At 43.6% G+C, this 16426-nt stretch overlaps 1 protein-coding gene across 1 annotated transcript in view; it reads left to right on the top strand.

The window, feature by feature from the left end:
- LSS (lanosterol synthase) overlaps positions 1-16426 on the top strand; it is a 97131-nt gene that overhangs the window by 43235 nt on the left and 37470 nt on the right. Inside the window, exons 14-19 of the mRNA XM_068234120.1 lie at positions 1330-1380; positions 5567-5716; positions 6227-6323; positions 10316-10421; positions 11254-11319; positions 12806-12886. Coding sequence (XP_068090221.1) covers positions 1330-1380; positions 5567-5716; positions 6227-6323; positions 10316-10421; positions 11254-11319; positions 12806-12886 — 551 coding nt within the window. The remainder of the gene's footprint in view (positions 1-1329; positions 1381-5566; positions 5717-6226; positions 6324-10315; positions 10422-11253; positions 11320-12805; positions 12887-16426) is intronic.

Below are 16426 nucleotides of genomic sequence, written 5' to 3' on the forward strand. Positions count from 1 at the left end.
AGAGGGTCAAAGTTTAGCCCAATGATGTAGTATAGGGGGCGGGTCAAACTCGCATAAAGTTCGCGTTCAAACGCAAACCCGCGATGTTCGCGCGAATAAGTTTGCATGCGAACGGTTCGGGCCATCACTACTCTGCACTACTGCAGGAAGCAGTAATGAATGGGAAGGAGTGGGCCAAGTGTATATCATCAAGAGAGGGTGAGCAACATGGGACATACAGTATCTCCACAGTCAAACAGGCACTTCCACAGCAACAAAGGAGAGGGGGTGGAGCCTAGAAGAAAAGATTTTTGCTGGAACATCTATATTTTTGTAATGGAAACATTGCCTCTCTCGTCTCTCCAGCGTCAGTGCCCAATTCTGGAACTGGACTTGTATTGTCCACAGTGTATGTTCAATTCTTTGTTAATGTAGATCTATAGTAATCCTTAAAGAGAAACTCCAACCAAGAATTGAACTTTATCCCAATCAGTAGCTGATACCCCCTTTTACATGAGAAATAGAATGATTTTCACAAACAGACCATCAGGGGGCGCTGTGTGACTAATTTTGTGCTGAAACCCCTCCTACAAGAGGCTCTGAATACCGCGGTACTCCTGGCAAACTGCCACAATGTAACAATGTTCACAGACAGGAAATGGCTGTTTTCAGCTGTCTAACAGCTAGAAACAGTTAAATAACCTGCCCACAGTAACAATGTCACCATGTAATAAATGTCAGAAAGTGAATCAGGGAGAGGAAAGATTTTACAATGAGCAAACACTGACTAAATCATTTATACATAATTATTGTAAAAATGAAGCACTTTTTTTATTACATTATTTTCACTGGAGTTCCTCTTTAAAGGCAATAAGGCTGCCAGAGAACGCTTTGGCTTGATACCATGAAAGCTGACACAGGATTGAGCTTAAGGCAACTGGCAGAAATGGTACAAGATCGGACAGCATGGAGAGAGCTAACCCATAGAATCGCCAAGAGTCAGACACGACTGAATGGATGTCATCATCCTAGTAATCCTACTAGTTGCCTTTGGTGGCAAGCAAGTAGAATGTCTGCGGAGGTATATTTTAGCAAACCTGATTTTCTAGCATGGGCCCCTTTGTGTCCAGGAGCTAAGCGTCATCTTGCTGCCAGGGTCTATCTGGACATTATTTTACATAACTTCTGAAAACGTATTATGGTGATTTGACTATGAAAAAGAGAAGTACCCCCTGAACCAATTTGAAGTTCCCTCTGGGATACAAGTAACATGTTTTGATAACCTGTGATGAATATGCTGATATCTCACCAGTATAAACTGATGACATTGTATATATTTCCTTGTTGCAGATCCCAGATAACCCTCAAGACTACAAAAAGTTCTACAGGCAAATGAACAAGGTAATGTGTATTTCCCTCAGGGTCACCGTAGTCACAGGTAGCACATTAAAATAATCTCCATTCATTCCCATCGGGGACCCTATGGGTTTTTTGTTGTTGTTGTTGTTGAAGGCTACCTTGTATGGTGGTTGTAACCAGCTTAAAGAGAAATTCCACTATCTCACTACAAAAAAAAAAAAAAAAAAAAAAGTATATTCTAAAGCTGCCCAAATGCTTTTATAATGCAATGCTAATAAATATAATTTTCCGTTTCAATTTACAGCAATCTGTATTTACTATACTATTTAGTATTTACAGTATATAGCGCCGACATCTTCCCCAGCAGTGTACAGAGTATATATTGTCTTGTCACTAACTGTCCCTCAGAGGAGCTCACAATATAATTCCTACCATAGTCATATGTGTATGTATGTATTGTGTAATGTATGTATCGTAGTCTAGGGCCACTTTTTTTAGGGGGAAGCCAACTAACTTATATGTATGTTTTTTTTGGGGGGGATGTGGGAGGAAACCGGAGTGCTCCAGAGGAAATCCACACAGACACGGGGAGAACATACAAACTCCTTGCAGATGTTAACCTGGCTAAGACTCAAACCAGGGACACAGCGCTGCAAGGCGAAAGCACTAACCACTACGCCACCATGCTGCCCTGTTGCTCATCTTTACAAACATGATGACAAAAGTACTCTATTTGGTGTACAGACTGCATGAGTAAGGTCCCTTATCCATGGGAAGGTGAAGGCAGCATATTCACCACCTGTCAGCTGCTCCCGTGCAGTGGCAGGACACTTGCTAGAGCTCATCATGGGCGTTGGAAAGGCAGCTTTACTATGGAGCCACATCTGAGCAAAGCAGCGGCTGTGCTCAGACATGACAGGTCATGTCTTTTGCTTCATGGTAACATGATGATGACACCCAGTGTTGCCAAATGCTGCCATTCAGCTCTGTGAAATCAATTTGTGACCAAACTAGGTTCGTACATTATAGGGTTGCCATCTTTTGACTGGGAAAATACCGGCTTTGGGGTGTGACCTGGAGGGCGTGGCCTAAAAGTGGGAGGGATTTGTTACACCCCTTTTTCAAAAATAGCACAAGAAAAGTAAATACAAATGTTAAATAGTTTAAAGAACACCGGTAAGGTTAAAAATTGCCCCTGGTTTGTACTTACCTCGGGAAGGGGAAGCCGCTGAATCCTAAATGAGGCTTCCTCCATCCTCCTCAGCCAGCCTGATACAGTGTTAGGACCTGGTTGCTGCTGTGCGCAGTAGCAGCTTTCCACATCAACTCCGGCGAGAATAGCCGAGCCCGATCAGGTCTGCTGTACTGCGCAGGCACAAGGCGCCTGCAAAGTAGATCGGACCCAATCAGGCTTGGCTATTTCTGCCAGAACCTGAGCGGGAAGCAATTAATGCACATGCCAACAAGGAGATCTTGGAGGGTCACAGTGCTGAATCCCCTCTACTGCGGATGATGGGGGAATCCTCTTTAATAACCAGAGGCTTTTCCCACCCAAGGTAAGTTCCCCCTAGGGGCACTTTTTGACAAGGTGACCATTAATGATACAATTCCATGACCGAAAGATAATTTCCAATCACTGCAGTAATGGATCGGATGCAATGGTCCTGCCCCATTAATGACCGAATAACTTGTAGCCAAGTTGATCAGATTATCGCAATTGACCTATTTTTCATATCGATCTCATCGAATTGGCTAGCAGGAATTTTGCCATTAATGGGTATGACTTATCATTTCTGCCTGATTACCACAGAAACGATAAGCCGCAGAATTGTATCATTTATGGGCACTTTAAAGGTAGCTATTTATCAGCAGATTATGGGCAGATTCAAAAAAGCAACAAATTTATCTCTAATCGAATCTGATTAGAGATAAATTTGTCTCTAGTTGTAGCTGCCCATATACTGCAGGCCGATTCCCATCCGATTTCAGCATAAAATCTTCAGGGAATCGGCTGAGCCGCCATGTCCGCACCGCCGCTGCATCCCATTGTATAAATGTGAAACCCCCCTTCCCTCTTGTGTGCATTTATACATTACCCGTCCTGTAGCAGTCTCCGCCTATGCACCGCCAGCGTGTATGTGGCTGTTAGAACCCGGAAAAATGGACCGACACCACGCGGAAGGCTGCTACAGGACAGGTAATGTATAAATGCACACACTACATTACGCAGACAGCGGCGAGGTTTCGTTGTTCATTCTGAAATCGGCCGATTTACCACCACACACCTGACCAACCAATTTCGGCCTGACATCTTGCAGCATGTGCGATCGACGATACGACCAATTTTAGTCCCCAAATTGGTCGCATTGTCGGTCGGGCATGCACTTTTTGGCACCAATTTTCATCGAATTCGATTATAATAATCGAATCGGATGGTCAATTGGCTGACAAGTCGCCTGAAGTATGGCCACCTTAAGAGTCTGGAAGGGAGGATAGGGGCTGATAGATGGTTGGGGAAACTGGGTAAGGAGAGGGGGGGGGGGGGGTGAAGAGAGAGAGAGAAAAAGAAAGAGCCCTCTCTGGAGAGAGGGGGGTAGAGAAGGAGAGGGGTGAAGAGAGAGAGAGGGGGGGGGGGTGATGAGAGACTGAGAGAGAGGGGTGAAGAGAGAGAGAGAGAGGGTTGAAGAAAGAGAGGAGTGAAGAGAGAGGGGTGAAGAGAGAGAGAAAGAAAGAGAAGGGTGAAAAGAGACGAGTGGAGAGAGGGAGAGGGGTGAAGAGAGAGAGGGGTAAAGAGAGAGGGGGGGTGGTAAAGAGAGACTGAGAGAGAGGGGTGAAGAGAGAGACACACTGTGAGTGTGAAACTGTGTCACTCTGGTACCTGCTTCCTTGTTTTAACACAGCACTTCAGCTGTGACAAGTCATCTGGGGGACCTCTCTTCACTCTTTATCACTGCTGGCTGCTGCCTAGGGGGCTGGGCTGGCTCATGGTACTGCACACACCACACATTTCAGGCCAGCTCACACAGAAGCACATTAATCATTTGCTGGCTCTTACTGCTAAAGACATGTGTCTCCTTACTTCTGTCTGTTTCTCTAACTCCACACACGCTGAGCCTGTGACTGAGCTGAGCAGCTGATTAGACATGCAAGGAGGACAAGTCACAGGTCACGCACTGCTCAGGGAGGGAAGGCTCACAGACTCTCTCTCAGTCTCAGTCTGCTCAGCTCCTCCTCCTTCCCGAGAATCCTCACTGGTGAATGGCTGGCAGTGCCTGGCCAGCCAATCCAAGAAGAAAGAAGGGAGATCTGTCTCCAGGTTACTCAGCTAGGAGCCTGGGGCTAATTTTTCAGGCAGATAAACATGCCGGTGAAACTTTTATTCCGGCGCCGGCTTTTTAGTGATTTTACCGGTGGGGCCGGCCAGATACCGGCTGGGTGGCAACCCTATTCGTACAGTAGCTCTCTTTGCACGCCTAGTATTAACGAGTAATTGGTGGTAGACCTTAACAGCCCCACCTGGTAAGTTCTACTAATTGTGAATTATCAATGTTATAGGCATGTATACACAAAGTAACTAAACTGAAATAAAGATTACCATTAAGGCTTGGCTCACACTTGCAGTTTAGTGGCAAACGATCCGCGAAAATTGATCTGCTTACCGGTCCATCGGATACGTTTCCACTCCGTTGCCGTTCAGCTGCTTCTATTCCGTTTCCCAACATCCCCCTTCCCAGACCCCCACCCCAAAGTGGATTTTTTTGTCTAGAACGATCCGTTTCTTCACTAGTGTGAAGAAACATTCCGTTTTCTCATTGCCCCCAATGTAGGGCTTCAGGATCCGTTTCCGTTCCACTGGGATCAGCAGTCCAGAAAAATTTCTGCTGAAGGAAAGTTGTGGTTCGTTCAGCGGATCGTGCTGAACGGATCCGTTCAAACGGACGGATGTGAACGAATCCATAGGTTAACATTGGATCCATTTGCATCCATTAGGTTCCGTTCCATTCCAATCCGCGAACGAACCGGGCCTAGCACTTACATTATAGAGACCTACGTTAAAGGCATTGATTTTCCTGTTGACAAAAGTGGAGATTCCCTTGAAGCAACCCAGAAACGTGATGGCAGTTGCCTGACCCCGCCCTTTTCAACAATTATCACACGCCTGGTGGGGCAGCAAATGTACGTTGGCTTATAGAAATGACAGCATATTCATCCATTTATTGTTTCACAGGGTGGATTTCCATTCAGCACTCGGGACTGCGGCTGGATTGTGGCGGACTGTACAGCTGAAGGACTGAAATCTGTATTGCTGCTCCAAGAAAACTGCTCCTTTCTATCTGATCACATTCCAAGGGACAGATTGCAACAGGCTGTAGATGTGGTAAGAGTCAAAGATTTGAGATCTTCAGCTATTTCAGTGACTTAAACTGCTTGGCCGCTTGCACATTACATGCGGTTCCAATTTGTGATTCCGATTATAAATCATACTGCATGCTGCAACGTTTTTTAATCGGAATAAAAAATCGGACGTATAAAAAAATCAGAATCGCATGTAGTGTGCAAGAGCAGTCTGTATTTTATTTTGTGTCTCACAAGATGGAACCTGGGACAATAATGTATTGCAGCTTATGATGGGATTGTAAAAAGTATGATGGCATAATATACTTCAGATGACCTCTGATTAGCTTTGTGTTTAGGAGCCCTATATGTATGCTGCAGCAATTGTGTATACAGACCAGAACTTATTATCTGCGCTAAATATCAGGTGTAGCAAGATGCCACCAGCCACAAAATAAACTTCATTTTTTGAATGTACAGCAAATGTGCTTCTGTGTAAATTGTTTATCCCAGAAATGTGTTCTGACATTAGTGATCTAATTCTGTATCATAGCTGCTTAACATGAAGAATTCTGATGGAGGATTTGCCACATATGAAACAAAACGTGGTGGCCGTCTTCTTGAATGGCTCAACCCTTCTGAGGTTTTTGGTAAGTACTTGACAGGAATACCAGTTCTCTCCCTACTGTCCTTAGCCATCCGTAGCTCTCTGAGAGTGCTAATGAGTAGATAGGTGGGTGTAGTTCCAATAAATGCTACTTCTTGTATCTGCAATAACTGAAACAGACGGGGATAAAACCAGACCTTTATTTGGGGATGGTTGTGCACCTGGTTATTCCAGTTATTAAAGGACCATTATCACAAAAAAGTGTACAATTTAAAATAATGTAAACACATACAAATAAGAAGTAAGTTTCTTCCACAGTGAAATGAGCCATAAATTACTTTTCTCCTATGTTGCTGTCACTTACAGTATTATTATTATTATTTAGTATTTATATAGCGCCAACATCTTCTGCAGCGCTGTACAGAGTATATATTGTCTTGTCACTCAACTGTCCCTCTTAGGTGCTCACAATCTAATCCCTACCATAGTCCTATGTCTATGTATGTATTGTGTAGTGTATGGCCAATTTAGGGGGAAGCCAATTAACTTATCTGTATGTTTTTGGGATGTGGGAAAAACCCAGAGGAAACCCATGCAGACGCTGGGAGAATATACAAACTCCTTGCAGATGTTGACCTGGTTGGAATACGAACCGGGGACCCAGTGTTGCAAGGCAACAGCGCTAACCACTACGCCACCGCGATGCCAGTAGATAGTAGAAATCTGACATTACCGACAGGTTTTGGGCCAGCTCATCTCTTCATTGGGGATTCCCAGCATGGCCTTTGTTTTTATAAAGACACTCCCTGAAAAGGATTTATGCAAAGATGTTGGCCAGCCTCCCTGCTTGCTGCACACTTGTTTGGCAGTTGGATGGAGCAACTGACATTCACTAAATAAGGAAAACCCTGAGAACCCCCATGAGGAGATGAGCTGGTCCAAAACCTGTCGGTTCTGTCAGATTTCTTGTACCTACTGTAAGTCACAGCAACATATGAGAAAAGTAATTTATAGCACATTTTACTCTGGGAGACATGTACTTCTTATTTGTACTTTAAATTTTAATATTTTCGCAATAGTGGTCCTTTAAAGAAAGGCAACAAATAAACTAACTAAACTTAAGGGACCAACGTCACAAAAAATATATACATAAAAAATGCACATTTGTCCCAGAGTAAAAGCAACAATAATTACTTATTTTCTATGTCTATGTTGCTTACAGTAGGCAGACAAAAATCTGACAGGTCCATCTCATCATAGAGGATTGTCAGATATTTCTTTATTTCCAGAAACCCTTACTGAATGGTACTTGTTCAGTACAGCTGGGAGTGCTTTTGTAAAGAATACAGAAAATACAGAGAATCGCCCATAAGGAGATGGACTAGTTCAATACCTGTCAGATCTGTCATTTGTTTAATATCTACTGTAAGTGGCATTGGCATAGGAGAAAAGTAATGTACAGTGCACTTTCCACTGGGAAAACTGTATGTCCTATTTGTATGTGTTTACACACATTTTGTGATAGCAGTCCTTTAACCTCCTCTGGACCATGCATAGTTAAATCCCCACCGTGTTTATGGAGACCTAATCCTGACACTTTGTAGATAAAACTCTTCTGCTTTAGCACTGCTGTGACAGTGGTAATGATCTTGCGTCTTTCCAAGATGGAAGGTGGTTGCAACTCACACTCTTTGAAGTTCTCCGCTCTATAGTAACATAAGAATGCTAATTAAAATTGATAGGGTTTCTTATAACCACTTAAGGACCACAGTAATTTTCATTGAATGGTGCTGAGTGAGCTCTTCAGCCCCCAGCACAGATCGTGTGGCAGGCAGGGCGATCAGACTTCCCCCCCCCCCCCCTTTTTCACCCCACTAGGGGGATGTCCTGCTGGTGGGGTCTGATCGCCGCTGCTGCCTTGTGCCTTGCGGGGGGGGGGGGGCTCCTCAAAGCCCCCTCCGCAGCGCTATTCCACCCTCCCTCTCCTCATTACTGTGGGCGGTACAGGACGACGATCCGTCCTGTACCGCCTCTGATAGGCTTCAGCCTATCAGACGGCGGCGATCCCCGGCCAATCAGAGGCCGGGGATCACCGATCTCTTTTACGGCGCTGCTGTGATAGCATCGGCGTGTGATGTAAACAGCGGGGATTTCTTCCCCGGGTGTTTACATTTCGCCTGCGAGCCGCGATCGGAGGCTCGCAGGCTGTTCACGGAGACACCCTCCGTGAACTGACACGTTTCCATGGAAATACCACTGCGACCAGCCGCCGCCTATCGGCGTTGGCTGGTCATTAAGTGGACACTGACCATAAGCTGTGGGGTAGACAGACATCAGAGGAGAGGGAGGTCACTTCACAGCAGGTGAGAGGGTGCAGAGCAGTACTTGGGGCCAGAAGGAAACTTTGGCGGGTGAATATTTTGCTGTTTTTCAGCAGGTTAGTTTTTAACTTTGTCCGTTTCTAACCCTTCTAGGCTAGATTGTAATTAGGATTGTAATTAGGCTGGCTACGCATTCCCCAGGATTTTGTGCCTTGGACAGTCACAGCGTATACGATGTACGATCCACTGTTACCATCCCATTGTTTCACACTCTGTTGGTGTCTGATGTAACATGTCATAAATAGCACTGCTATCTATGATACGTCCCTGTTCAGTCTGGTGTCTGGAAAAGTCAATAGTCATGTTCCATCAGGATTTTGTGTTTCATCACCCTAATGGACACCCAACATGTATGAATGGATCCTATAGTTATTATATGATCCATAAACAGAAATTGTCCACAGTAGACTGGCTTAGATGGGTGGATTTACTGAGGTGCTCCCGAGCTGGAGAACACAAATGAACCAGCAAACCAACTAATGTTTGCCCTTTTGATATCATTTTGTTTTGAATAAACCCAAAACGTTCTGGATTTAGTAAAAATAAAATTCTGATTGTAAGTGCATCCATGCAACAGATAACACACATCGACTGATTTAGTCACATATAACAACTCCACAATGTTCTGCTATAACCTAGAAGAGGACTACAGGTTTATGCCATTTTACAGTAGACAATTAAAAAAATATCTGTCTGGCTTTGCTATTTTTCTTATACTCTTCAGTGTTCTCTGGCTCTAAAGAAGATTAGTAAATACAGCTCCAAATGTGTTGCTTTGCTGTTGATTACTGGATATCCTTACCTATATGTCGAGAAATTTAAATCTGTCTCTCTAAATCAACCTATAGGGATTGACTTGTATGCAAGTCAAACCTAAATTTCTGACTCATGACTAACTCGGGAGCTAAGAGTCTCCCTTTGAGCCGCAGCGGCCAGCATGGTCTAAGGAGGGTGAGTGGAGTTGTACTTGCGGACCAAGAGAGTTAATGGCTGCAGTACTTTAGGCAGTGTAGCCATTAAAGGGAATCTGAAGTGAAAATAAACTTAAGAAAGTTTTTACTGCCAGGAAGTTCAAAGGGGCATTAGCTCTGCTCTGTTTCATCATTTAAAATACAGAGTGCAATTTATAAACTGCAAATATTACAGAAAGATGCAATGTTATATTTAAAAAAAGCTTTATAACTGAAATTACAAATATACGATTATCTTCTTTGCTAGTTATGTTCTATTAATTATCTGTACTACACATACAATTCATCATATCATGTTTTTTTTTCCGCTTCAGTGTCACTATAACTGCACTGATGGAATAAGGTAAAATGGGGCCCTAGGCAAGGTAGTAGCTTTGGCTCATCCTGATGATCCTTTTACAAACTTGAGGTGGGAGATAGGACAGATGGAGTAGCAGTTGGGCCCCCTAACACCCATTAGGCCCCAGGCACCTCCCTAGTTTGCCTTGTGGATAGTCCTGCTCTGATTAACTCTCCTGGTCCCGAAGTACAGCAATTAACTTTGCTGGATAGACTTCAAAAATTAAGACCTAAAAAATTAGGGTCATTAAAAAATTGGAGCTTAAGAAGGTCAAATATCGGAGTCAACTTGTACACAAGGTTGATTTATATTCAAGGATGTAAGATATATTTCTTTTTTTCAGGTGACATCATGATTGACTACACATATGTGGAATGCACATCAGCTGTGATGCAAGCCTTGAAACATTACCAGGCCTGGGACCCAGACTACAAAGCGCAGGAAATCAGGTGATTGCTCACATATTGTTTCAAGCGAAAAGCAATGGCTGTGATCCTCTAACCTAATTGTTTTTGCTTTTTATAGTCTTATAGTTTTATAGTATTTTTTTTTTTTAAAGCCGTGCTTGTATTACTAGTATGAAGCTTTCTATTTAAGTCTTATCCCCGTTATTACCAGAACTCAGCTGTGAGCTGAGCTTTTACTTTTCTACCCTGGAATATTTCTTCTTATACGGATAACTCAATAGGAGATGGCCATAATTAGTCATAGTAAAAAATGTAAATAAATTTCTACAATTGTACAATCTTGTACAATCCAACAAGGATTCTACAAAGGGGAATATGGGAAAAGCAGTTCATGGGTTTCCATATAGAAATAACAAGTTCATAGCAGATACTAATGTTAATTTGTAGAGAGCAATGGAGCCACAAGCCAAAAGGCTAGTTATTCCACCAATAGCATGCTGTAATATGGGCAAGGTTGGGTTTCAGACTTGTAAGGAAGGATGGCTGTACACTATAGAATGTTTTATTAGGGTTAATGTTAGATTTGATAAAGTAAGTTTAATAAAAATGTGTTAAAGGCAAGGACACACATAATTTATAAAATATTGACCCAGCATTGAAGAGAAATGCCTGTATGTTCCACAGTTGATATTAGTGAAGACTTCTACTAAAGTCTTGTCTAGTATCTACTGGTGTAAGGTGGTAGACCAGGTAAATTATCAATATTAGATAGATTGTTTGCATTATCTATCTCACATCTACAAGTGTTTTAGAACTATATTTTGTGTTTTACTTGCTGGTATATTTTGAGTAACATTTGACCTCATCTCTGTAGAAATACTCTTCAGCAAGGGCTGAATTACTGTCGCTCAGCACAGAGGGACGACGGCTCCTGGGAAGGGTAAGTGCTCATATGATATACCATCTCAGTCCTGCGTATCCTATGTTTCTAACTATCAGGAATGTCCAGCTGTTTTGAATTGGGGGCTGCTTCTTGTGACAATATGTACGTGGGGTTGAGCATTTTTTTTTTGAAGTCTAGCTCTGGCGGCGTATCTAAATGACATACAGAACCCTAATGAATTGCAATTATCACTTGCATTGGGCAAATATGTTCTTCCCTGATTAGATTATTAAAAGTTTACCAATAGTCTACTAGTGGCTGTTTCCAGCACTGAAATTACTGTTCCACCCTTTTTCCATGTACTCATGTTTACTTATTACCCCTCTCAAACAAGGAAATAAAATTAAAAAATATTACAAGTGGCTGTGACTTCATACAGCAGATATAGATGAATAAAGTTCCATTGCCCCGAAGCAGTCTTCTATTGGCCTCAATACACTAAGCTTTATCAAACACTTTACCAAATGTTTGATAATTTACCTCATGGATAAAATCTAATTTTGAATTCACTAAGGTGTTACAGATGTATTGAATTTACAACTTTTGTATTTTTGCTTTCTTCTCAGTGCTCCGAGGGTGTGTTCCTCCTTTTGTTTAGTCTTCTGTTGTGTTTCTTCAGCATTGAATGTCGAGCTTTGTGAGACCCCCAGTAGTGACTCTCCAGTGTTGTAGTGCCCATGTACTATGTTACTAATGTCACAGTTCTTGTTGATCACTGGCAAACCCTCTGACACAGTGTCAACATGAGAGACATTGGCTCAACACTCTGAATGCTTGAAAGGAGCCACTTCCATCCTGTCATAGACTGGGCGTGAGCTGATAGGGACTGTACTGTGATCCACAGAGATAGCTTGCACCACTTATTTGGCCTATCCTTCCCTACCAGCTGTCTAATTACCTAGGATGACCAAAAATTGCAATTGGAGAAGCACCGATGAATCGGGTGAATTGCGTGCCAGGACCCCCAGTGTCTCTTGGGGTATAACAGTCCAGCAGAAGCAAATCGGTCGGCACAACTTTAAGTAAATATTGCTCTTTATTACATTAATACAATAGGCAGCAGTGACAGACCGCTGTTTTGGACCCCATGGTCCTTTCTCAAACTGATGCTTGCGGTACCAGACAGTTTTCTGTCATTTAAAGCGGTGCCGACCCATTTGCTTCTCTTGGACTATTACCTAGGATGCTCGATCACATTCTCTGCAATTATACAGCAGGTCAGGAGAGGTGAGGCCATGGAGCAGAGGGCTGCGCATCTTTAGGATATTACGTGCAGAGGAGGTATTGAAGGTTGCAACAGAGATGATTTGGGGGGAGTAATAAGAGCACTGCCAAGCTATTGCACCTCTGGTTAGGCAGTGCTGTGTGTTGCTGTGCTGTGGTATCTACTTCCTCCGTATTACAAGCAAGTTGGTGTGGGAGAAATGGGTGAACTGGTAGATGATGATCATGGCCTTATTTTGTTATTTTGCATGTTTTCCAGGTCCTGGGGTGTCTGCTTTACATATGGCATTTGGTTTGGGCTGGAGGCCTTTGCTTGTATGGGTTTCAATTACTCTGATAGGTAAGTACTACAGGTTGATGAATGAAAGCCCAGCTGCCTGCCTCAAACACCAGTATACAGGCAAACAGCAGACATCCTGTCCCTGTGCGCCTCTTATGGTACATACGCACGGGTTACAACTGTCGCTGCAACCGCGTGACACGCGCATGTTGCAGCGACAGATCCCCCGTGTGTATGCTGCGCGTGCCACGAACCATGGCTAGTGTGAGCTGCCGCCAGGCGATTGACTTGGTCAATCGCCGGCAACAGCTTTCAACGCAACTGTCACTAGTCCACCGTGTGTATGCGGACTAGCCCAATTCCAAATGAGTCGGCACCATCTTTGTAAAAATAGCTCTTTATTCCATATCAGAAGTTAAAATAGAACCGCATGGTGTATGGCAGGACAGCGACAGCTCCGCTGTTTCGGGTCATCTACCCTTTTTCAAGCTGTAAAGGCACAACATCCACACTGGACACTAACAAATCAGCTGTTTAAATAGTAAACTTAGCAAATCAGGTGACCAGCAGCAGACCAACCAGAGCCCTGCAGCCTCCAGCGGACCTGATGGGAAACTCCATCAGGTAATATGCAAAAACAGACCAAACAGATCCACACCCCGTGGGAGGTAACAATACACTGACCATTTGCATGATATCGCGGTACATTACTCACCGCCATAGATGCTGTAATGTAGCAAGCTCTACGGACATCCCAGCCATCTCCTTCCGCATAGACTACGTCACCTATGGCGTGCCCCGCTCACGTGACATTAGTCAAGTGTGTTCTGTCCTCCAATAGTGCAGCGGCCGCCGTCCTCACATAACCGGCCGTGCCTCCTCCTATTCATGTGCAACAGGACGCGACTGGATGGGCTAGTGAAGCCCCTCCTCCCAAGTCGCACTCCAGTTGCTAGGACACAGGGGAACTAGGCAACCCGACGCTATACAGCGTCAATTACATGAACAAAAGGTCAAACAGTAAAAAGAGATGGACGGAGCGTCCCCATCACTTACCCATCACAACAACACACAGATGATCCCCTGGGCAATTTGTATCAGCTAGAGGTCACAGGAGCCCCAATCAATCCGCTGCTCCCCACCTGTCAAAAAGTATAAATTACAAAACAAGTATAAATACATATACCTACAACAGAACCAGCAGCAGTATCTCTATATACATGACAACAGATCATACTCTTTATTCATACCTCCCCTCCCCAGAGTGCCCAATTTTCTAATCCATATGGCCTCCTTTTTTAACAACATCTTATGGCGATCCCCCCTACGAAGACCTAGGGGGGCTTGATCAATTATTTGCACCTTTAATTGGCATACATTATGCCTGTATTCCTTAAAGTGACAGGCTACAGATTGTTCACGACTATCTCCTCTGATAGTAGTCTTGTGAGAGGAGATCCTATCCCTCAAGGGCTGTGTTGTCTTTCCAAAATACCCTAAACCACAAGGGCATTTGATTAAATATACTACATACATAGATTTACAGGTAAAATAACCCTTAATGGAAAATTTACGTCCACTTGAGGGATGGGTAAATGTATCACCTTTTGTCACATTATTGCACATATGACAGTGCAAACACGGGTAAGTTCCATTCCTATTCACTACCCCCCCCCCTTCCCCCAGCATCTCCAGGGTAAGTATGTACCACTTTATCTCTAATTGTGGGTGGTTTGCGAAAAGACATCAGGGGTGGGTATCTGAATTCTTGTACCTGAGAGAAAGATTCTTTCAAAATTCTCCAATGTTTCCTTATGATTTTACTAATTTGTTGGCTGTGACTGTTAAAGGTACTGACAAAGGGCACCCTTGGTCCACTAACTCTATTCCTACTATGGGCTCTCTTTTTCCCAAGTAATTTCTTAGGATAACTCCTCCTGACAAACTTATTTTGTACTTGTGCAATTCTCTGTTCCCATTTAATTGGGTCAGCCACTATGTTTTCAACCCTGATTTCTTGTCCTTGCGGGATATTTTCTCTAATATGTTTGGGGTGAAAGCTCTGGAACTCAAGAATGGAATTCCTATCCGTTGGTTTGGTGTACAGGTCCGTGAGTAAACGATCACCAGACCTATACACCAATGTATCCAAAAAGGGCACCTCATCCGCTTCCACATGTGCTGTTAATCTAATACAGGGACACTTCTGTCTCAACTCCTCAATGAAGCAATCCAATGTTGAACGTGGCCCCGCCCACATGCAAAAAATATCATCTATATAACGAAACCAGCACCTAGCATGCTGGTGGAACAAATTACTGGTATAATCAAAGCTCTCCTCATACTGTCCCATAAATAGATTTGCATAGGACGGGGCCACGTTCGAACCCATTGCTGTCCCTCTGCGTTGTGCATAGAAACGGCCATCAAATAGAAAATAATTCTCATGTAGAATAATTTGCAATACTGAGATTACAAATTTCCTCTGAGGGTTGGTTAAATCAGAGTAGACCATCAGAAACCACTCTACAGCCTCTACACCTCCATCATGTGGGATGGAGGTGTAGAGGCTTTCAACATCCAATGTGACCAGCAAACACCCAGAGTCCAAATCTGGTAAAGACTTCAATTTTTCAAGAAACATTCTAGTATCTCGTAAATAGGATTCCAAGGAATGGACCAAAGGTTTTAGGACCCTATCAACAAACTGAGCCAACGGAACAAAAATAGAGTCCACCCCTGAAACTATCGGCCTACCAGGGGGAGCTTCAAGGCTCTTATGAATCTTCGGTAAAGTATACAGGATCGGGGTCACCGGATGCTGCTTAATAAGAAATCTACTACATTCAACATCAATGATATTTTTCTCTAAAGCATCATCTACCACCCTACGTATTTTATCCTGTATCCTAAACAAATGATCTTTGTCTAATTTCTCATAGACCTCCTCATTGGAGAGTTGCTGTAGAATTTCCTTTTTATAGTAATCACTATTCAAAATGATCACCGCCCCGCCCTTATCTGCAGGGCGGATCACAATCTGATCATCTTCTCGTAGGCTATTAAGTGCTTGTCTCTCTTCTCTCGAGAGATTAGGTGTGACACTCGGTGGACTTTTTAGGAAATTATCTTTGGAATTGGACTTTACTAATTACCTGAGAGTGCATAGGTGATTTGAGTCTTGGCACGTCATCTTTTTCTGATTTTTTTTTTTTTTTTCCCCATTGGTGCATACCATACACAGATTTGTGTATGCGGACTAGCAACAGCAACTCCATACACAATGTATGGAGTTTCCGGCGGGGGGAGGAACCTTCGGCAACAGCTTCCGCCGCGTCTCTGCCTTTGGGCTGTTGCACAGGCGCAGCTGTCGCGCGCGTCCCCTGTGCGCTAGCGACTAGCCACAAAGGTCCCCCGTGTGTATTCAGCTTTACTCTATCCCTACTGTGTGTGTCCTCCCTGGCTTTATTGGAGCATGTGATGCCTGAATTTGACACTGTATGGGTAATGCACTCTTATGGCAGCAAATGCAGACAACACCGGCTTTAATAAAGCCAGAGAGGACACACACACACACACAGCAGGGGTACAGTAAGAGGC

The sequence above is a fragment of the Hyperolius riggenbachi genome, chromosome 1 (genome assembly GCF_040937935.1).
Source record: "Hyperolius riggenbachi isolate aHypRig1 chromosome 1, aHypRig1.pri, whole genome shotgun sequence".
Taxonomy (NCBI): Eukaryota; Metazoa; Chordata; class Amphibia; order Anura; family Hyperoliidae; genus Hyperolius; species Hyperolius riggenbachi.